Here is a 23,154-nt window from a genome sequence, read left to right as displayed (position 1 = left end):
ATTGACCCTTTTCTTTACTCACCCTTCATCTAGAGCTTAATTCTTGTTCCAGCAGCGGCCTGCCAAGCAGTACAGGCTCTGCAGTTTGCCAGCAGATGGCCTTGTGCCTTGCTTAATGTGGGAACAGGGTCAGGCTGGGGCAGGATGCAACTCGAGGAACACACACTTTTTAGCTCCTTTGCAATTCCAGCTTTAAAAATGTAAGGTTCTGGAATAAAAGTGATTTTTTTTTTAATTTTTTTTTTTTACTGTGATGATTTGATTTGTGTGTGGGTGTGCATTGTGTTTCTTTTTTCCCCTTGTAATTGCTGTCCTATGTCACATGTACACTGCTCACAGGAAATTCTGCTCTGAGCAAAACCACCCAGGGAATAATTTTGGACACACATGGTGACAGTATTCTTGCATTTGTTGTTTCTGAGTTGGAATCATTATTCACACCTTAACTGGCATCCAACCTTTTCTTCCCTCTCCAGAAAGCTGCTGCACCTAAAGAAGCAAGCTGATTCTGTTGATGTGTTATGATATTGTGGATTGCTAAGTTTTTGAGAAGGTTAACTTAGCTAGTTGCTCCAGGTGAAGAAAAATTTGTCAAGGTGCAATAAAACATAATTGGGCACCCCGAGCCCTGTGCATTATATTTGTCTCACCTCAGAATATTGAATCCATATTTATATCCCAGAGGGAAAATAATGGGGGAGGAAGCATAAGATCTGACTTGCTTTCTACTACATTTTTATCTGATAAATTAATAGAGATTTTTAATTTTAATTTTTTAAGAAAATATTTGGTTTAGATTTGTTTTGGCATATTTGTAATCTTTAGCAGTTCTTTTGTACTAAGATTGGGCAATTAGATTAACTGTGTAGTATAACTTAACCAAAGTAGTTCCATCAAACTTAAATTCTCCTTTGACCTAAAATACACATTAGAAGACCGTTGTTGGTTTGTTTTTTAGTTGTTTGTTTCAGTTTCTGTCTTTTGTTTTCTTTTGCTTTCCTGTTTTGCCTCTCCCCTCCCTCATGTATGTTCAAGTACAACCAACCTTTGTTGGCTGTTCATGCCAACTTTTGATTTTTTGTTCAAGTACTAGAGTGAGTGATCCATTACTCATGCAGTTCGATGGTATCTCCTTCATCTTCGATTCAAGCCTCTTCAGTGATGTGACTCATGTCACAAGCATCAGCTAACACTATTGGGAAATCATTAGAGTGGCATCAGTCTTTAAATAACTAGCTCTTGCCCAGTAGTTTTATGATGCTTGCATTGTTTTCCAGGTCCTCTGTGAAACATTGGAACAGTGACCTTGCTGCACCCTTTGCCTTATGGCCTCAAAGACCAGAGAAGATCTGTAACCCCTGTAAGTATGGCTATTTGGTGCAGTGTGGTGTGGCCAGATTCTGACACCCTTTGTTCATAAACCGCTCTGAACCACTACTTCCAAGGCCCTGGGTTTGTGGTGCAGTGAAAGGTTCTTTGTCAGGTGATGTGGTAGTGAAATGCTTTGTTGGCCCTCACACCCTGTTCTGTGTGTGCAGAAGCTGACATGACAGCACAGAAGAGGGAAAGCAGGGTGTGACCAGAGAGGTTTATGAGGACCCTGTGGGGTTTTCTCATAAGGGTGCTGCCTGGTGTTGCATCAAATCACAGATCAGGGTGTTCTGGCATGCAGTGTACTTCTTTTAGAAGTAACAGTGATCTGATATACCTGCCTGGGGAGCCATAGATGCTACTGTTTATCTGAAAAAACCCCACACTAGCAAGAAAACAGAATGGAAACAAAACCCCAGCCTGGAACAAAACAGAGTGGAAACCGAAACTCACAGCAAGTGACTTGTGTCCTCTAGCAGTTCTCCTCTGGAGAAGGAGATAAAGGAGAACTGGCCATAAACCCTGTCATTCTTAAAGAAAATCGAAACATATATGTGTCCTTTTTCTCATAATTTAACTTCCCGACACTACCCTGGGTCCATGCTTTTGTTCAACAGACCCAGTTTGATGACGTCAATGCATTCTTCACAGCAGGAAAAAAAAAAAAGCATTTTCAAACAAACTGAGCATTTCCTTAGACTGGAAAAGCAAATTGGCTGGATGCCTGGTGGCTCCTACAGCCAATCACCATAACCTTACCATAAATGTAGATGTGTTTCTGTCTTAGGGTTGATTATTGACTTTATTTTAGACATGGGACCATCCTGTCCCAGTCCTCTGTGTGTGCACTGTACAAGGGAATGCTGAGATTCTAAATGCTGCATTATTTACCAAATATTTTGCACATTACATGGACTGACATAAAATTTGACTTGTGACTTGATAGATTGTAAATGCATCAGTTTTAATTGTTTTGCAGAGCTCCATATCCATCCAGATCTTGCAGCAGGCAGCTTTGTTTCAGAGGCTGGTTGGTGATATTTTCTCTTTTTTTTCAAGCAAATTGGTCTTAGTGGTTTTTAGAAGATGCTATTACTAAGATTAAGCTTTATACTTTCAAAGCTTGGTGTACAGCAAATGCTGTCAAATGCATAACAGATCAACTGTAAAAGTTTTGGAGATAATGTGCTAGGGATGTTAAATGTTCTTCAGAGATGAGTGAGGAAGGGTTCAAACCTTTTCCCTTCAGGTACTGCCTGGACAGAGCACTGCTGATTTAATGTGTGGGTTTCTTCCATTTGTGAGATAAACCCAGGGCTGAATCCTTGTTCTAAGGATGAAAGAGGAAAAAAATCTATAGAGAAATGTCTGGAGTTAAAAGGTAAATATGAATAAAAGGAGATCTTTAGTTCTGCTTTTGACCTTTAATCTGAAGATGGCCTTAACAGGTGCACCAGATGGCTTCATTTCCCATGTTGAGTAAGTGATGCTCAGAGCCACCCTTCAAGGATGTTTTCCTTACAATTTTAAAGAAAACAAATTTTAGTAAATGTGGTAGTGAGGAGGAGAAGCTAAAGGAAACATTTTAAAGGATCTTAGCGTGCTGTAGTTTCTGATATTGTAAGAAATATTACAAGTTTGGAATTCAATTCCACTGTTTTGCTTTGCTCTGTCATGCTTCTCTTTCTGGGGCATCATCTGACAAGTGAGACTAGCAGGCTTAGATAAAAGCAGTGTCTTGTGGCTGAGACTCCAAACGCTCTTGTTTTGGTTTCTTTTGATATCACTTAACCTTTGAAATTCTTTGGGGGTGGGGAAGACACCAGAGTGATGTGAAAAGCCTTATCCCTCCCACTAACCTCTGATGCAGCTTGGCATCCGCTGTGACATCAGAGCCAGAGCAGCATGCAGTGACCTTACTCTGGGTGTTTGTCTCCTGGGCATGGCTGTGTGCTTCTCAGCAGGACTTGTGCTTCAGGTAAAGCTGCTGTGCAATAGCTAAATCCTGGTAGAGAGGGGCTGTTGTGGTAGGAACAAAGTTGGAGGTCGGGGGGTTATCCCTGCCTTCACCAGCTCCCCCACTTGTACCACACATTTGCACAAACAGAAGAGAGGCCTGGCTAGCTGCTGAAGCTACAGGAGTGAGTCATATTTTCTCTATTCAGCTGCACAGCCCACTGCATATTAAGGTTTTGTGAGCTGTAGCAGATGGACTGAGTATGTAGTACAGACTGATTTATATTTCTGTCAGAATGCAGTGGATTGTTTTCTGTTGGTGGTTCTCATCAGCAATTAAATGCTGTGCTTAAATAGCTGTGCATCTCTAAGGGTGGTCATAACCAGAAGGAATGCAGTGGTGTTAGCTGTCTGAAGCAGTCTGTTCAATTCCCAGATAAGACACCAGTGTTGTTTTTCAGCTGAATAATTTCTCAAATACTTGGAGGCCAGTATTTTGAAAGAGGCATCCTTTCCACACTGCACAGTAGCTGTCTCTCCTGCTGTCAGCCAGCTCAGATGCAGGAATGGGATGAGGGACTCTGCAGAGGGATGGGCAGCAGAACATGCATTTCTGGTTCCCTGGGATGGGCAGCAGAGCCTAGTGGCAGTGCAGGCCATGGCTCTTAAAGGGACAGGTTTCCCATAAGTCTCTCCCAGCTTGGGGAGTCTCAGAAACCTTCCTGCCTGGAGGCAGCCAGCTGAGAGGAGAGCAGCTCCTCAGTTTCATGTGAGAAATGAAGAGGAAGTCACATGCCTTTGCTATTAGTGTAGGGAAATGGTCTTACCTTCTGGATGTAGAGGTTTTGGACAGAATTCTCATCTTTCATTTATTCACTTCAGAGAGTCATCATTTTTTAGTGTTTTTTTTTTTTTTTTTTTTTTTTGAGATCAATGGTAATTTTGATATTGCCTTGATTGAAGCTAAGATTTCACTACCTGTGCATAAAGCATATGTAAAGATATGTTGTATCAATACCTGGGGATTTGCCTCTCATGGGCAGGCAGGGCTGGCCACCAGCCCCTTCCCCATCCACTCTCTGGAGGGGCAGCATGCTCTGTCCTGCACGGCCACATGGCAGAGCCTGGAGTGCAGTGAAAGGCTGTTGGTACATGGAGTTTATTCCTTGTCCTCACAGCTTCTGCCCCACTGTTCCTGACTGACCTGGTACAAACCCCACCTGGTTTTCTCTTCAGGGGGCCCACCTGAAAAACAGGATCTGACAAAATAAGATACTAAAGTATAATAAGTCATTAAAATCAAGGTGATAGGGAAGGTTTAGCCCTCATGAAAACAGCTTGTATTGTATGCAGAGAAAAAGAACACAGATGTTAGCCCTTTTTCCCAAGTGTGGTTGTCCCCTGTTCCTTCCAGCCCCTTTTCCTGAGAAGGCCTCACACATTTGCAGTGTGAGTGGTGCTCAGTCTCTAATGCAATAAAATGCTATAGCAACCCTGTTTTATTTAAATGCAATTCAGAAAGGGGGATGTATTTGTGCTGAAGATCTGCTAATTGCATCATTTTCTCTTGGTATTAAACAATGTGTCCATGCTGTGTAGTGCAGAGTAATCAGCGTGCAGGGAAATGATTTATTTTATATTGAAGAGGTCTGAGCTTTTGACCTTGTAAATGAATTCCCAGAGACAGCTAAATACAATGCAGTGAGTAACAGGCTTTAATTAGGAAGCTGGAAGAGTTGTACATAGTTCTGGTATCCTGATGTGGAAACTATCCAGGCATTTTCAGGATGCTTGTACAGCAGTGTTTTGCAGCAGTGAAAGGAGTTACTATGCCTTCAACGAGTTGCTAGCAAGGAACTGAAAGAAAGGGAAACTTGGGAAGTACTTACAGGACTGACAGCATGGTAGAAACTATAATTCTGAGACTTGTCTTTTGTTTAGTGATGTTACTGGCTTGCAAGAAGAACAGAAATGGATCAAAAAGCAGTTGAGTTTGCAGAAATCTCCCACTGGCAGGCTAGACCTGAGTCCAGATAGTTTGCATTCCCCTTGAGACCAGTGGTACAATAATTGGCCCTGAAATGGGCTGGAATGAAGAAAAGCTTTAGAGAATTCTGAGTTTTTCCATGTTTCAGGAGGATGGTTATGTTTGTTTCAGAATTATGTATCTAAGTCTTAAAAGGAGAAAGGAACACAATTTTGTTCTTTGGCCTAAAAGGGAATTTGAGCAAGTAGTTAAAGCTGGGCATGTAAAACACATTTAGTGGAAGAGGAAAAGAAAACCCTAAGTTTGATTGGAAAATGTTTTTACACCTTCAGAAAACCAAATTATTGAACAAAAATAGCACATTATCTGTACTTTTCAATAGTTTCTTATGGCTGCCTGTAAGAAAGAGGAAGAAAGAGCAGCCTTTTGTAACTTAGATGCATCTGCACAGCAAGGACCAAAAGCCTGCCTGCTTCAGTTTTCTTGTGAGGCTTTAGCATCCTTTGGGGAGCAGTTTATAAATGGAATATTCTAGAGCATGAGACACAGCTGTGTGCTAAGTGCCCAACCATCGCCAGCTGTCTGTCTCCTGGGGCACCACACTTTGTAACAGGAGGGTGTCCCATGGCCAAGCAGCAGCCAGGATGAGTGCAGGGAGGTGTGACAGGGCAGGTTGGCACTGCACATGGGCCACAGGAGAGCACCAGTGAAGTCCTGTCCTTCCTGCAAGCTGCACTGGGTCAGGCACCGCATTCCTGGGGGTGTTTTCATCAGCCAAAATGACATTCAGCAAAAGTGCCATGGGAGCATCGGGTGGGAATCCTTCTGCACAGGTCACCATGAAAAGAGCCTTCTCCTATTATAAATTCTCTACTTATTCTATAATATTCTCCTATTATAAATAATTCTCCTATTATAAACAGGATTCTGTTGGAGAGAACTCTGTTTTATCTTAGATCTGTAATGTAGGTTGTACCAAGTTATCAAAATACATACATGGTCACACAGATTTTATCTGTGACTTTTTTCTGTAACCTATGTTATTGTTCAGATCACTGATAAAGGCATTAAAGTGTACAGCCAGTGCTGGGTCCCACAGAATTCCTCCCCCTCAGCAGTGATTTCCCTGCACTGTTGTCCTGTAAGGCTTCAGAGGCAGCTCTCATGCTATTCTGTATATGTTGGATCTGCAGTTGTTTTGTTTTTTTAATGTTTTAGAATGTAAAGGGATTTAAAGGGCTTTTACAACTATGTTTATAATATTCCTCAAAAAAAATTTACAAGTCATTTTTATACAGCCTCGTTCTCAATGTTTATTATATTTTCTCCTTTTATTTTTGTTGTTTGAATTCTGTATTGGCAGCTGTGATAGGTTGACTTTGAGTGGTGTGTTCATCTGGCATGTTTGTAATTAACTACTTCTTGTCATTACATGCTTGAAATTTTTGTTAAACTGCCTTTCTTCCTGGGGAAAACCCCACAAGCATTTTTAAGGGCTAATGAAAGTAAGTGTTGATTTTTCTGGAGGCACTTTGGCCTATTTGTAACACCTGTGTGGATGCAGGCTATTCCTGCCTGCTGCAACGTCCATGCCCAACTTTATTGATGGCTCTTTTAACGTCCTCTTGCCGGGGAGTTGAAATCAAAAAAAGCCCCAAACAGTTTTTGCAAACTTTCAAATTGACTTCTGACTTCTTTTTTTCTGATACAGAAAATGCACATGTATTCAATATGACTGCATTTGCTACATTACTTTTTACTTTTTGCATATATAACAGCACACACTTTCATATAATGGTATGCCAATTCCAAAAGTAAGTTTCTTTTTTATCCTTTTTATTAAAAGTATGTGTTCACTTTAGTCACAAAGGTGATAGAATTCCCCTTGTATATTTTGTACATTCTTTGGTTTATTGCCACTTAACGCTCATTCCTTCACTGTTATTTAGTGGTTCCTGTGAAGTTAAAAAAAAAAAAAAAAGTTCAGCTGTGCTCTCAGCTGTTTGTAGGTTGTGCTGAGTGACTCATACAGAAGACAAGGAAGTTGAAGTGTGGCCAACATCTCCTTGTCCTGCCCAGCAGTGACACCTAAACTCCAAACGCTCTAAACCCAGTGCCAGGAGCAAGAGATGGAGACCAGGGCTGGGCCTTTGGGAGAGGCTGGTTCTGCCTTGGCGACATTTGTGGTGAGTGACTCCACAGTTTGCCATCATCTTGAGCCAAAAAGTGAAACTCCAGCACTACAGCAAATGATTAAACGTGCCAGTGAAAGCCATGACCTTGTTGAGTCTGGGAAGTGTTGTGGAGGAAGGGCCCCCGTGCCCTCCCTGTCCCACGCACAGGCTGCGTAGGCCTGACTTCCCTGGAAGTACAGCACTTGTTTGCCGCAGCGGCGGGGTGGGAAGATGTAACTTACATTTTGACAAGTTTGGATAGCTTGTTGCTGCAGAGGTTCTAATCATCATGGGGAATGTGGCTTTGAGAGGTGTTCCAATGTAACATTACTGTGAGGCCTTACCGGCAGTGCAATTTTGGGCAGTTGTGTCAGTTCGAGCTGTGACCCAGCACTGAGGGGCTGCGGAGAGTTCGCACACCGTGGGTCACAGCTCTGCCCTGGCCGTGGCCTGAGGGCTGACCCAGCATCTCTGCTGGATTTGCAGCTCTTGGTAGACACTGTGTTCCTTTGACTATCTTTCTGATTTATTTGTTGCTTTCCTTGTAACATTAGGGATGTCTACACCAGTTGGATTGTGAGCTATGGGAGGTGCCTTGCAGACAAAATGCAGAGTTTATTTCTACCAAAAAAAAAAAAAAATCGTGAAGGGCATTCAAAACTATGTATTTAAACTAGTCAAATTTATGGAGGGAAAATTTGAAATATATCTGCATCTATTAATCTATTATGCATGAGGATATGGGTACATATGCCTGTCTCAAGAAATCCTTCTGCTTTACATAAGGAAGGAGAGAGGATATAGGAAGTGTAGGTGTCCCATTTCTTTCCAAGCATCTGGTATCAGGAAATCTCACACACAGGATACTGAGCTATATGGATATCAGCCTGACCCAGCAGGACTTGTGCTGATGTGCTGTTTATTTATCTAAGAAGGATGATGGGGGAGACATTATCTCATTTTTACTTTGAACATCTTCCTTTGATTTTGAATGAAGGATAATTTTACCCCATTACCAGAGGAAGATACCTTGTTAAGAAGATGAAGGAAGGTTGTGAATTAACATTCTTTATCAGCCTACTTAAGAGGCCCAGATGGCAAACACTGTCTCCTTTAGCTCTTGAAGAGTACAAGCAAAACTATTTTCCAAATTTTGAGGGTTGAAAACTGCCATACTTGAAAATGATTAGAGCACTTTTGTCTTAGTTTTTAGAGAGGGACCAGTGCAGGAGCCTGACAATCACAGAGAAAGCTAATCTATGGGTCTGACAGTTTATGGTTAATCTGACACTTTACAGAGGCTTACTGAGTGACAGCTGCAATGAATCAGGTTATTAGAGTGACTTTCTGCTCCCTAAAGCTTATTTATTCCTGTCTTTCTCAAAATAGGGGGTGGGGATGTGTAAAGCCTATCAATGAGATAGAGGAGAGGGCCTGAAGCCAGACAAACCAAAACATTAGAGATTCTGCTAATGTTACGAAGATGAAAGGAATCCCCAAATAAAAGGGAGCCAGAGACATATTTAGCAGAGCCTCATTCCTAAACAGCCAATTGGATGGAGGCAGGAAGGTCTCCACACACATCTCAGAAGTTGTTTTCCCTTATAAAGTAAAGGAAAGAGATTACTTTATTCACATTCTTCTATAGACTGGGAGAAGCCTGCAGCTTCTGTCCTCCTTTACCAAAAAAGTATGGCATCTACCCACTGGTGCTGGGCCTCTGAGCTGGCACTCTTGGGGCCAGCTGGAGCCCATTTCCTAGGCATGGGTGGATCTACAGCCCCTGCTGCCATGGAGTGCCAGGCACACTTTGTGTCCAATCCACAGTTACTGAAAAGAAGGAGCTTAAGGAAGGTGTAGCTAAATTTCCACTGATACATGGAAGGATGCTGGAAGTCAATAGGAGAGTATCCAATGTGCACTGGAGCATTGCTGGGATCTCTATTAAGAGATCAGGGGAAAAGATACTGAAGAAAGGGGCAAAATTAATTTTTCCTCTCTTTTTCTTTTTGTGATTGTACTCCAGACATACTCTTGTCATGCAGACTGCAAAAGGGTTTAGCATGGAACACCTGAGAAGTTCTCAGGGGAGTTAAATAAAAACCATAGGTTTTGGCTATGGATATAAAGAAAGAAGAGGAACCTTGGGGTACAGACACACCAGGAAAATTTTGCTGTGCAGTTTCTGTACAAATGAGTGGGATAAGGACTGAAAGGCAGCAGAAGCTGGTGTTGGAAGTGGCCTCCAGAGGGAAAGCTAAACTACTTTCAGGAATGGTGTTTTGTTCTTTTCCTTGAAAAACAAACAAAAAACCCAAATCCATATATATAGATATATTTCAGATGGGCTCTTATTTGCCCATAGCTGCAGAGGAGGGTTCAGAGGTTTGATCCCCAGCATCTAGGCTTGATTCTCAGACTTTTTCTATGCAATTCTTTTTAGGTTCTCACTCATGTCTCATGCCGAGTTCATTCTTCCCTCTCCCCTTGCCCCTCTGGTAATGACCTAAGTTACTGAGAAGAAAGGTGTAAGCTATTAATGCCATTTTTTTCACATGAGCTTTTATGTATAGAAATATTTTTGTGATCATAACTTCAGCATGGAGCCACTAAAAAGAAAAGAAATTCTTTTATTCTATAATGTCCCTGGAGCTAGACTGACCTAATTTCCTTGTATAGTTCACCTGTTTGCCTTCCTTCCTTCCTGCCCTGGCATTTTCCATAGTGTCCCACTGCAGAGACAAGCTGCCTGCTGAGCACTGCTCTTCATTGTGCTCTGGAGCTGTGGCTGGGCAGCACCTCTGCATTTTTCCTCTGCTGTTGCTGTGTATTCATCCCTACTGCTCAGTCAGCCTCTGGGCTTACTTTTCCTTGCAGCCTGCCTATGCCTGCCTCTAACAAATATCCTTCACAGGGCAGCTCCTTCCAAAGAACTGGTGTTCACTCTGTATCCCCATATCAACACCTGCCTGCTCTGAGTGAGACTCTGTATCTTTCAGCTGTATCTCTTTCATGATCATCCTGAAATCCCCTGTGCCCAGGGCGGGGAAGGTGATGTGTGATCCCCACCCAAACAACCATTCCTGAAAGCAGCCAAGGGGCTGCTGCTGCCACTACTGCCAGGAGCAGTAATTGTGGTGTGCACCAGGATAAGGTGACAGCAATCATGGTGAAGCTTAACAGAGGTCCAGTCTCTGGCATCAGCGTGGCCACTGTCTCCTTTATGTTCTCAAAGGTAGAAAACTGTTGCCTGTATTTCTAGCTGTGCCAAGGAGCAGTGTGGATGATGTACCAGCTCTGCTGAAGCGTTGTTTACTTGGCTCTGCAGTCTCACTTGTGCTGCACCTGCCATAAGTTTTTTTGGGATTGTGAACTTCTGCTCAGTAAGGCAGAAATTTAGGATTCTTTTGAATCTTTGTCCTAGTCTAGGTATTCAAGGATGATGTTTCTGAAAACCTTGGAGTGTGCTTCTTCTGATCTAGAAGGTAATTGATGTTTGTGTTGAAATCAGACATGATACTGCACTGAAGGGTTCTGCTGTGTGAAATTCCCCTTCCCCTTGACCAAGGTTTCCTGATCTGATACCATATGTTCTATATGAGGTATGCAAGTTTTCTCAGCTATGTTGTTGAGTGTTGTTTAAAAACTAAGAATTTGGTTTTGGCTGTCCTTTGGATGCCAGTTGGAGATATGCAAAAAAGGGCCTGTTTAGAGCCTCAGTTTTGAGTTGCTTACCTCAATGGGTATTTTAATTTTCTTTCTCTTTTTCTTTCCCTTTTTCTTTCCACTTTTCTTTCCCTTTTTCTTCTCCTTTTTCTTTTTATTCCCCTTTTTCTTTTTCTTCCTTTTTTTTTTTTTTTTAAGTATCTCTGTCTTTTGCCCTGATTATGGAAGTGAAATAACAAATAGCTTTTGCATGGCTCACGTTCCAGCACTTGTTAGCTTCTGTTTCTGACTCTCCAAAGCAGTTACATTCCTTAGAAGTTCCTTTCCTTAAAAGTTAAATTCCTTTTGGTGTTCAATCCATAATTCTGCCTATTTACTATCTCTGCTAGTAGTTTATTCCTCACATTTTCACATCAGAAAAACTTTCACTGTGGTTTTCTGGGAGGTTTTCTTGCATGAAAGCTACTCAGGCAAGCACTCCATAACAAAGGCACGGTGCCTCTCCCTGTTGTAACAAGACTTGCAAAGCAAGGATCTCCCTTGGGTTATCACATCTCTCTTGGCTTGTGTGCCTGGAGATCTTTTGAATTTGCAAGGTTTAGTATTGGAATTAAGAGATGCTGTTTCCTGTCTGTTGTACAAACTTAATGACAAAATGTTGTTGGCTGTGAAAGGGCTGCTCCACCAGAATTAATCTGTCCACAGAACAGTTGGCTACAGCTGTAGAAATCCAGGCCTGTGCTGAAAATAACTTGTGCAGTGAGAACTGTTCCTTTGTTTGCTAAAAGTGAAAAAGATAGCTGGGGTTATAAAATTCAACAACTTTATTATGAACAATTTGGGATGTGAGTTTCTCACAGTCCAGATTTGTGGGCATCAGTGGAGCAGCTCTAGGGCAAATTTGGCCTGAAGAGCCTAGAGCTGGAAAATAAGCTTTCAAAGAAACAGAATGGATTCTAACCCATCACAGACCAGAGAGGATCATAACAATCTTTTAACTGAACATTTTCACAACCTTCAAGGACTTCTCTGTGAATCTTGTACAACAGCTGGTACTTTTTTAACTACCCTTAAGCCTGTGGGCAATATTCATTATACAAGCAAAATTATAAGCTTTTAAAGAGACTTTGTAGAAAAATTGAGCAGCTGTTTAGCTGGTCAAAAATATTTATTCATTGTTTTTATCAAAATCTTCAGTGACAGCAAGGTATTTGTTTAAAAAGACTTTTCCTGTTATAAATGACTGCTCTTCTGATTTCTCATTCTGCTTCTTGGATGTTACTGTGGAATCCTGGACCTCTCTTGTTTGAACACATGATCCTCCTGCCAGAGGATGTCTGCTGTGGGCACACTCTCTCTGGATTTTAGCAACTCTCCTGAAGTTTAAAAGTGTTTATCTTACACAGCTGAAAGTCTCCTCCTGTTTCATGAGCTCTACACTGGAATGCAGTGGAAGAGACCCAGGGCCTGTGGCCACCCAGATTAGAATTTTTTGTATTAAGGTCCCTATATGGTTTTGTTAGAGACTTCAGCTCTGTCTCTGTCTGTCTCTGCTCCTTGTTTGGGAGGCTAGTGGGAGGAGAAGAGCTGAAGGGGCTATAAAACCTCTGGGGTTTCAGATACAGAGTGTACCACCCTAGAGCAGCCATCCTCAGCCAAGCGCTGTCAGGGTAAGTGGCACGGAACCAATGGCATGATTTACAGGTTGCTGGAGGATTTCAATTAAATAATGTCAAGTGGAAGCTGTTCAGGAGGATGTACTGCTGTGCTGTAATTTGCTTAAAAGACTTATTAGAATCAAGTTGATAAAATGCTTGCAGTATCTATACTGAGTTGTCTTTATTTTATATTCTGAAAGGAAAAGTTCTGCCCTAATAATTTTACTGCTTCTACCATCACTTCAGCAACTGTATAAAGAAATGGTTTGTGTAATGCCGCTGCTGGAATTGCAGATATACTCTGGTTTAAATGAACCCGTGTGACATTGGGGTGTTAGGTTGGGACAGAGTTCCTGATGGGGTGTGTAGTTGTGTTTCTTAGCAGATTTGCTTCAGTGCTTTAAATCAAGTGTAAAGTGAAAGAGTGTTTCGTGGAATGTGACTGCAGGAAGAGCTGGAAGTATGCAAACCAGCAGTGTCTAATAGGATAAATTAAGGATGCATGGGTATTCATCCTTGTCTCTATGCATATGAAACTACTGTTCTGTAAAATGCAAAACATTCATTAACAAACAGGCTACACTCAGCACTTGTGGAGCTGGAGTTCTCTTTATAATTTATTGTGGAGATTGGGGAGGTGATTGATTATATTTGCATGTAAAACGGGGAGAAGAAAGAGGCTAAAGACTGTTTACTTGGGAGAAAAATTTCCTTTCTTCCACAGCACTCAGTGACATTTACTGCTCTAAGATCTTGCTACTGCCTGCCATGACAGTCCTGAGCTGTAACTCATTGGTTGGTAGCAGAGCCCTCTGTCTGATTTTTCAACTTTTTGTGCTTTATTACTAAATATGGTTTTCATTTAGAGTCCACTAAGCTCAGAAATGTAGCCTCTCCTGCCCCCTTCTTCCCCTCCCCCAAGTGATTTTTGGCATTGCATGAGCTGCATTGGTTTGAGCAACCCCCCTGACCTCAAACGCTGTTCCAAAAACAGACGGCTGAAAAGCATATTTCCTAATTAGGAAATGGTTTGTCCAAACCAGGCTGTTCATTCATGTTAGATAACAGTTGTACTCCATTCAGTAAATCTTTTAATATAAAGAGCCTAAGGAGTTTAATAAATGAAAAAATTGTAACTTGCTTTCCTTCCACAGTTATAATGATAAAATATCTGGAATACAAAGTTAGGATTTCCCTATCCTTGTCTTTTCCTGGGAGCTCTGCCCACACAGCCTGCAGGAGCAGGGCTGCAGCCATGTCTCGTGGCTGCCTGGCTGGGGAGAGACAGAGGATCTCAAATGAAGCATTTGGGAGAACTGCCTGTGCCTGTTCCATCCATTGTAGAGGCTAAACAGATTGTGGCCTCCCTTGCTCATTGGCCATGGCTCTTGCTGACCCCATTCCCATTTCTGCCTGCACTTCCAGTATTCCTGCAGCAGAAGGTTTTGGAGCCTGCATGTGGAGCCAGCTGGTCCGTGGATGACAGCTGTCTCCCTTAGCTGTTAACACACTGCAATTTGTTGAACTCTGTGTGGAAGCCCAGGCTTGGAGTGGGCCAAGTGATTCCCTACCACGCTATAAATTGTGAGCAAATAGTTCTTCTTGAGTCCTGGTATTCAGTGCTTGTTTCTGTAATTGACTTCAATACAAAGCCTTCAAAGCATTTTTATTACCCATATTATCTTCCTGTTGCCAGAGGAGGAAAACAGTTTCTTTTTACTGAGCCAAGGAGCCAACATAAATTGATCTGTCACTCTACAAATGTAGTTTATTAGCTGCTTTGAAATGATGATAGAGCAGACGTATGGCCTGTTTTTAAAACACATACTGTCTCTGACTTAATTTTAAAGGTGGGTTTATTTTTCTGACTGATTAGGGGAGAACTCAAAAAGACTTGCTCCTTTTTTTCTCTTTTTTATTTGGAAAATTTTGACCTTTTTAAAAGGTTAAATGTAAACTTAATTGGCCATCTTCACCAGCAGATTAATATCTGCATCAGGAAAACACCCCTGGTACATGTACAGCATTTAATATAGCTAGTTTTTGGGAAGCCCAAGACTAGAATGGGAAGTTGAAGTGCTCTTACCTTTTAACAGCTATCCACATGTGTCAGGATTTTGTCAGGGTGATAGAAAAGCAGGAGAAGTTGTGTTGAATTCAATGCAAATGAATCTTTGTTTTTGCAGCTGTCAGTCCAGTGTTCTCTTTCATCTCCCTCCCCCAGCCGTGGATTTCTGAGACCAAATTTAGATAAACATTTGCTGCTCCCTGATCTCTCTGCCTGTGCTGCAGGGCTGGAAGTCTCCTCTGGAATTCCCTGGGTAATCTCTAGTGCACCCAGGCATGGTTGATAGCTCTCATGCTTTCAGAAGGAAGCCCATTCCCTCCCACAGCCCTGCAGTCCTTGTGATTCCCAGCCTGGGGCCATTCCCCTCCTTGCAGGTTCTGGTGGCCAGGGGGGCTCTGCTACCTGAGTGTGATTTGGGTATTGATTTAATTCTTCCCTGCTGTTTTCACAGGGTGGTTTTCTGTCTGGAAGGCCAGCAGGCACTGCTGTAGAAGATGTGTGAGGAAGAGGACAGCACTGCCCTTGTTTGTGACAATGGGTCAGGGCTCTGTAAAGCCGGCTTCGCTGGAGATGATGCTCCAAGAGCAGTTTTCCCGTCCATTGTGGGTCGTCCCAGGCACCAGGTGATGAACTACTTTGGTTGTTCCTTATTGGGCTTGTAGAAGGCTTTGCTGCCCTGTCCCCAGCTCTTCAGGCAGGACCATCTGTGTCTGGGGCTAGTCCAGCCTGGAGTCATCTGTGTAACACAGTATTTCCAGGCAAAAATGAGTCCGGCAGCGCACTCCCCTGGATCAAGGGAGGTCTCATGCCTTGTAAAGGAATCCTTTTAAAATTTTTCACTCCCTTCTATGCCATCTTTTCCCTGCCCCTTAATTTTGAATCACCCAGAGAACTTGGTGAATAAAACTCGGTTAAAGAAGCCCAACCCAAAATCCAAATAAGCCCAACACAGGAAGATCTGGAAATTCTGATTGCTCTTAAAGCTGATAATAGGTAATGTGTGGAAGACTAAAGGAGGAAGCAGAAGTTTTCAGTTAGCTTTCTCCTAACCTTTCTGACTTTATTCATTAGGCTGTACCAGAAATGGGTGCCTGTCTAGGGCTAAGTTTCCTTAGCTTCAAGGTTTACATTTGAGTATATGATGCACTCCACTATATTTTAATAGTTTGCAGAACATATTTATTATCTGAGCTGTTAATTAAGAGAGTTTATGAGACAGATCACCATAAGCATGAATTAGAGCAGCTTGTCTAGGTCACAACAAACTAATCCAAGTAATTAACAGATCCACCTAATTGCTTCTATGTGATCCAAGGCCCTGGTGGAAAGAGGCAAGCTCTTTACAAGCTGAAGACTTTATATACCCAGCAAATTAATTTTAAATTCTCCAGGATTGGAGAAATACCTGCCTTTCAATACAGAAACTAGGACTGAAGGGCAAAATGATGCCTCTGGGAATTACCATAATTTGAAAAGTGCATTCAAATGCCATCATCTGTAGCTAGTGTAAATGATAATAATTGCTCAAAACCAAGCCATATAGTTACAGTGGAAACAAATACAGATTTCTAGAACCTTTCTTTCCTGATCATTTATGATGGGTCATCCCATTAAAAATTGCAAAGCTGGGATGCCTGTTTTTAAGACATGGATTTAGAGAGGCCGAGGTTTGGATTCTCTAATGACTAAGTTCTGATAGGAGTATTATGCACTTAAAGGATCCTAATATATTCTGTTTTTCTTCCATTATTTCTGATTTTAACATAAAGTCTAGTGTATATCCAGAGTAGTTCCCAGCTTCTGGTCCTTTAATAATTTCTACAGGATCTACGAAAATATCTGTAAAGAAGTCCATACAGTAGATTTAACTTGTCCATCCCTAATTACAGTATTATGGCATTGAAATAAAGGATTAAAAAATGTTGAAACTGAAGTTTTGGGAAATGTAAATTGTGTATCACTCAATCTTGACCCTTAGATGGCACAATATCACTTTCTGCTTTTACTCCACTTTATTATCATTTAGCAGACTGTTCATCCCTAAATAATAACAAACATAAACCAACTCAGTTTTCCCATTTTATCTTGATGCATTTAATGTTGTACTTGTTCTGTTTACTCAACTGTAGTGGAAATATGAACTCCAGAGATTTAATAATGAAACATTTAATATTGGCAATTTAAGAGCAACACATAATATTCTATTTGTTAGTATTAGTAAGCTATGTTGTAACTAGTATAACTGGCAACTGGATTTGTTTCACAGCTAATGTTCTGTCTACTTTATGACACTTTTCTCTGAGAGACTGACACAATTTGTATTATTTTATAGGGTGTGATGGTTGGTATGGGTCAAAAGGACAGCTATGTGGGTGATGAGGCTCAAAGCAAGAGAGGAATCCTGACCCTGAAATACCCCATAGAGCACGGCATCATTACAAACTGGGACGACATGGAGAAGGTATTTCAGCTTTGAAAAGTCAATGTGTACTACCGATAAACAGAACTATTTGAACCAAATATTTGCAGAATATCCACTAAATTTTAGATGAAAGTGTCATGCTACCCAGTACGGTTCAAGGAGAAACTTGTTATTTGGAATGGTCTGGACATCCCAACACACTGTAAGTGTGTGGAGTCACCGAGAACCTAATGACTCTCAGTATTGAAGAAATTGCTTGAAAGCAAAATATCTTAGATGCCAAACATATCAACCAGTACTTAATGACCACCAGCTTGAAAACAAGCTTAGGAAAGACTTTTTGGCCTTCAGATTGAAATCTCTGGTTGTTTTACTTCTTATCAGTGTATTAACCTCCTCACTGCCTCATTTGGCCTCAGATTTTTACAACTTGTAGGAAAAAGTTGTGTGAAGGTGATAAACACAAGACTACTTTCAACCTCATAAACCATTTATCTTTATTTCTTTTCTTGACTTCTTGGGCTGGTCTGTACAAACCAAAAGAGGAAACTGTCAAGAGACCCATTATCCATTGAACTCTGTGTATGTTCTCTGAGTTGTTCTGGAACTGTTTCCCTTTCAGTCATTATTGAAATAGCATTGCTGGAACCAGGTGTGTTCTGTTCTGTCTTTTCTGTTGTAAGAATACTGTATTCATATTCCTTAGGTGTCCCTAAAGTAAGTCATATATTACTGGTAGCACCACCTGAGGATGGTGCTTTTCTTTCTACAGTTGTTCTGGTAGTCTCTGTGGAGGCAGTAAGAACAGCTGCATGAGAAACATCACCAGCCTATATCTACAGCTGTAAGCAGAGTGCTGGAGCTCAGTACCTGTCTGGAAGTGATGCTGAGCTGCTGACTGATGGTGTTTCTTTCCCTTGGCTTCTCTCACTATCCTCAGATCTGGCATCATTCTTTCTATAATGAGCTCCGGGTTGCACCTGAGGAGCACCCAACTCTGCTGACTGAAGCACCCCTGAATCCCAAAGCCAACCGTGAGAAAATGACACAGGTGAGCCACACTAAAGCTATGTCATAGTCCAACCTTTCTATTCAACAGGATGTGAATGCCATCCTTCCAGGTAGTCATGCTGTCCAGCAGTCTGTCTCTCTCGGTTATGGAAGATGGAAAGCACATAGTGACCACCTGTCATATTTACATATTATTACATATAATTTAGAAAATCACTGTATTCACGTTGAATGTGAGCACTCCAGTCCGTCCGAACTTTGTCATCTTAATCTGTTTTTATGTCCTGGCCTATTACAAAATTATCTTTAATATGTGCATGTGGCTATATTAATATGATAAAAATACAAGCCAAATACAGGGACATACCTTAGAGGACAAATATTTTTGGATTTAGATTTTGTATTTTCCTTTCTTGCTTTTACCAAGCATAGAGAAATATCAAAATCTTGCATTCTGCCTCTTTTTCAGTAAATTGCTTCAGCTAAGCTAAACCCTCTAGTGTTACGACAATCATTTTAATTGCATTTCAGATTATGTTCGAGACATTCAACGTGCCAGCCATGTATGTAGCTATTCAAGCCGTTCTGTCCCTCTATGCCTCTGGACGTACCACAGGTAAGCCTCAGGGGAACGTGGCACAGGTGTTTGCAATGGTTCTGTGGGGATGACGGGGATGAACCGTGTGTGTTACCGTCCCAAAGGGATCGTGCTTGACTCTGGGGATGGCGTCACCCACAACGTGCCGATCTACGAGGGCTACGCGCTGCCTCACGCCATCATGCGCCTGGACCTGGCTGGCCGCGACCTGACCGACTACCTCATGAAAATCCTGACGGAGCGTGGCTACTCCTTCGTCACCACCGGTAAGGGCACGCCAAAACAGAGCCTCCTGCATGGGCCTCAGAAGCACTATCAGTGGTTCTGCAGTTGAATAGGCATGGGAAGGTCTCCAACATGAAAGCCCCTTGAAAGGCTAGCAGAGGATTTGTTTAAAATATGGGGAGGGTGTTGGAGGGTGAAAGGGAACAAGCAGTCAACGTGTCTGGGTCCTTCCTGCATGCCATTTTAAAGATTGAATCCTCTTTACAGCGGAGCGTGAAATTGTCCGTGACATCAAGGAAAAGCTCTGTTACGTGGCCCTGGACTTTGAAAATGAGATGGCCACTGCTGCATCTTCCTCGTCTCTGGAAAAAAGCTACGAGCTTCCTGATGGCCAGGTGATCACCATTGGGAATGAACGCTTCCGGTGCCCAGAGACTCTCTTCCAGCCGTCTTTCATTGGTGGGTTCAGTGACTGTTCTGCCTTGGTAACCTGCACAGAAATACCAAGCCCCTATTTCCTTTTGCTTGTGCTCCATTACTAACTCACCCAGACCTATACATGTGTCCTAGCACCTATTATAAAACAATCTTTTAGAACAGGTCTATTAATGTGGTGGGAAGAACTTCACGTTAAACAATTAGCCAAATTGCTTTCCCAAAATAAACCCACAATGTTTATTCCTGCCTTCGGGCATTGGGCCTGTGCCATTTTGCATCTTTGAATGTTCTTGCCAGGAGTGGGAAGAGGTGGGAGGGGCATGCAGGCAGCAAGACCTACTTTTATTTTTCCAAAAGACTGCTCCAAATCCTGAATCCACGGTTCATTGCCTTTTCAGAGCAAAGTCAAGATGATGCCATGCTAATCAACATCCATGAAGGCAGATTTGCAACTAGGTCACACAGAAATCCAGTGTCAGTTCTGCCAATAGGCAGGATTTCAACTCAGAGATAAAGCAGTTGCATGCCTAGAGGTATTAGGACATATTTTGACTGTTCTGTCTCTGAGTTGACTTAATTTGAAAAGAAAAAAAAAAAAGGGAAAAAAAAGAGAACAAATTATTCCAAGACCATATAAGGAATTCTTAGACAATTGAGATTGCCTGCAGAAGCCTAGTGGAAACTTTGCTATTCCACACCCCCAACTTTCTTTTTAAGGAGGACTTGTTGTGTGTAAGGGGGAGAGGAGGGCTCTTAAGGAACTCTTAAGCAAATAATTTAGGCAACTGCAAAATGACTTTCCAGATTTCCAAAGCTCTGAGACTGATGTCTTCCAAAGAGTCACTAAACAGCACATCAGTTCTGCATTAACAATGTTAAGTCTCTGTATGGAGTTGCTTCCTCAGTGTTCTTCTGTACCTTCCCCAGGCATGGAGTCTGCTGGCATTCATGAAACCACTTACAACAGCATCATGAAATGTGACATAGACATCAGAAAAGATCTTTATGCCAACAATGTGCTGTCTGGAGGCACCACAATGTACCCGGGTATTGCAGACAGGATGCAGAAGGAAATAACTGCCCTGGCTCCTAGCACCATGAAGATCAAGGTATGTGTGGTGCAATCATTTGTAGATTATATGAGATGGCATTTACAAAGTCCTCAAAGATCTAATGAAACATGCAACACCTTACAAAGTGAGGGCTTTTAACACATTCTGAATCACATCTGGATTACCTAGCAAGTAATCACCAACTGGTAACTTTGGTGCTAGAAAAAGGGAGCTTTCTCTCATTTCCTTGTTCATGTTGATTTCAGTCAAATGTCCTAATGTGGCCAAAGAACAGCATGAACCCAGGAATATAAATGTTCCTCTGGGGCTGTATGTGAGCTTCTTCAGCCCTTCTAGTCCGATGGATGTGGGAGAGAGGAGATGCTGGTTTTGTCTTTGGCTTACAAGTTTGAAAGAGACCCTGACAAACTAATCTTTGTTCTGCTGCTTCAAGTCTTCTGTTCTTTGCTTTACAAACATTTTATCAGCTATACCAAAAGGAGTGCTCCATAGGTCATTGATTGTTTTCAAGCCCACCTAGACTGTCATTATGTTTCCAGAGCAATTCTCTCCCCTTTTCTCATATATGCTCAGGAGTACATGAGTGCACCAGGCACAGGGGTCACTGAGGGTTGAGTCAGGCAGGGAATTCGAGGGTATAGATTTATATAAAAACTTCTAAACTTTCCTGCTTGCAGCAATGGATAGCACTAGCACATAGGTGCAGTGTTTTTTTCATAGCACAGATCACTGCTTTAGTATTTTTGTATAAAAATGTAATTTATTCACAGTAGACAGTCATCCTTAATGTTTTATTTCTTACACAGATCATTGCTCCTCCTGAACGCAAGTACTCGGTCTGGATTGGAGGCTCTATCCTTGCTTCCCTCTCTACTTTCCAGCAGATGTGGATCAGCAAACAGGAGTATGATGAAGCTGGCCCATCCATTGTTCACCGCAAATGCTTTTAAATTGCTTTTTCTTTATATGTCTCCTTAGTGTGAATGTATTCAGGGAAGTACATTCTTATCATTTCATTCCATAAATCCTTCATCGTAATTAATCTAATTAATTGGATACTGTGTATTTCTTAAAATAAATTTTAAATATACTATGAAATTGCTGCTCCTATTTAAAACAAAAACAAAAGCCATGCCATGAGTGTGTGGAGATGCCATTACAGCTGGCTTGAAGCTCCATCTTGTGACATGAATTTATTATTACACTCCACTGGGCTTAACAGAAATGGTGGTACCTTTAGCTTGATGATGCCAATGCCAGAAGATGCTCACCTGTCAGGCTGCATGTTCTCATAGTTTAGCCTCAGAAAACATTTTAATCTGCAGACAGAACCAGCCATGGTTCTTACAAAGTTCTAGGCAGTACCAAAGGAGCACGGCATCATTTCAGTATCAGGAATATCATGCTCAATATCACGGGCACACTGCTTTGCATCTGCTCTATCCAGAAATATTATCTATCCACATCACTTCTTACTACACAGCTGTCATGCTGAAAAAGCTAATTTCTTACAGTTCAGGGCCCAGGGGTGTATGATATGTACCACATAAGTACATATGTACCATATGTACCACAACAATCCTGTGTTTTTTCAAAGAAATAAAACCTGTTCCTTTGGGAGCATAGCTAAACACTAATAGTAGGTCAAACATATGACTTTTCTATTGTATGCCCTCAGGATGAGTGCAGCCTATTATTTTTATTTTGTGATTTCTAGCAAGATCTAAAGGGTAATTAAGCTGGCTTAATATACTTTCTTTTCAGAACTTTTTTTTAAAGGGGGGAGTAATGTGTTCAAAGCAGCTAAAATAATTTTGACAGTTTTCTTTTTCTATGATTTTTCTGATTCCATTTATAATCTTAAACACATCAGCTAGAAGTATATGCTTAGAAGCTGAAGCCTATATATATACTGTCTTAGAAGTATATATATATGAATAAAGAATTCACTGAGACAGACCTGGAAAAGGTCACTTCTAAGGAACTTGCTGCAATCTGTGTTCATTAGAGTTCAGGATAAAGGATGCTATTTATTTTTGTTAACCTATTTTCCTCTCTCAACTCAATAGTTTACCTCACTTGCCTGTTACTTGTTACCTTTCAAACTGTAAGCTCTTTGCAGCAGCAGCTGTTATTTACCATGTCTTCATAACCCCAGGGTTTCAGATCTTGTCCAGCTTCTGACTGTTAGCACGTTGCAAACCTCTTTGTACTAACCTTATTATTTAAAGTATAGGTCATCTAGATTCTTGGAACAGTTACTAAATAAACTCTTGTAAAAGCAAATAACTTTGTATGGCTCTTTCTTCTAACTCTGTCTAGATCTTTTTATCTAACTCTAGATAGATTGAGGAAATCCTTTTCAGGATAAGAAGTATCTTTCAGTTTCAAGTCTCTACTGGCAGGTTGCTAGGGAAGACACATTTCTCCAAGAGACTCTGATGCATCCCTACTATCCCAAAATGGTGAGGATCAGCTCTCAGGTAAAGGATTTGGATATTTCTAAG

At 41.5% G+C, this 23,154-nt stretch overlaps 1 protein-coding gene across 3 annotated transcripts; it reads left to right on the top strand.

Moving 5' to 3' along the window:
• The first annotated feature begins 1,288 nt into the window (after positions 1-1,288).
• ACTA2 (actin alpha 2, smooth muscle) lies at positions 1,289-22,918 on the top strand. 3 transcript variants are annotated; one of them, XM_071439084.1, is made up of 9 exons: positions 1,289-1,360; positions 15,332-15,503; positions 17,213-17,341; positions 18,243-18,353; positions 18,845-18,929; positions 19,016-19,177; positions 19,404-19,595; positions 20,502-20,683; positions 21,454-22,918. In XM_071439084.1, exons 2-9 carry the CDS (start codon positions 15,375-15,377, stop codon positions 21,595-21,597), a joined length of 1,134 nt encoding a protein of 377 aa, XP_071295185.1. In that variant the 5' UTR covers positions 1,289-1,360; positions 15,332-15,374; the 3' UTR covers positions 21,598-22,918. The 3 variants fall into 3 exon arrangements, with proteins under 3 accessions (XP_071295185.1, XP_071295186.1, XP_071295184.1); XM_071439085.1 differs by lacking the exon at positions 1,289-1,360 and adding an exon at positions 3,280-3,349; XM_071439083.1 differs by lacking the exon at positions 1,289-1,360 and adding an exon at positions 12,771-12,824.
• Positions 22,919-23,154: the final 236 nt, after the last annotated feature.

This window comes from Agelaius tricolor, unplaced genomic scaffold (genome assembly GCF_023055355.1).
Source record: "Agelaius tricolor isolate 1412-34295 unplaced genomic scaffold, bAgeTri1.0.p SCAF_13, whole genome shotgun sequence".
Taxonomy (NCBI): domain Eukaryota; kingdom Metazoa; phylum Chordata; class Aves; order Passeriformes; family Icteridae; genus Agelaius; species Agelaius tricolor.
The sequence above is the reverse complement of the archived record's forward strand: the minus strand, read 5'-3'. Positions and strand labels throughout refer to the sequence as shown.

What these genes read in the sequence shown, in the direction of transcription:
- ACTA2 (XM_071439084.1), top strand. Translation starts at nt 15,375, where the DNA reads ATGTGTGAGGAAGAGGACAGCACTGCCCTTGTTTGTGACAATGGGTCA. An exon ending in TGGGTCGTCCCAGGCACCAG is followed by an intron (nt 15,504 to 17,212) that starts GTGATGAACTAC and finishes ATTATTTTATAG; the next exon opens with GGTGTGATGGTTGGTATGGG. An exon ending in ACCGTGAGAAAATGACACAG is followed by an intron (nt 18,354 to 18,844) that starts GTGAGCCACACT and finishes ATTGCATTTCAG; the next exon opens with ATTATGTTCGAGACATTCAA.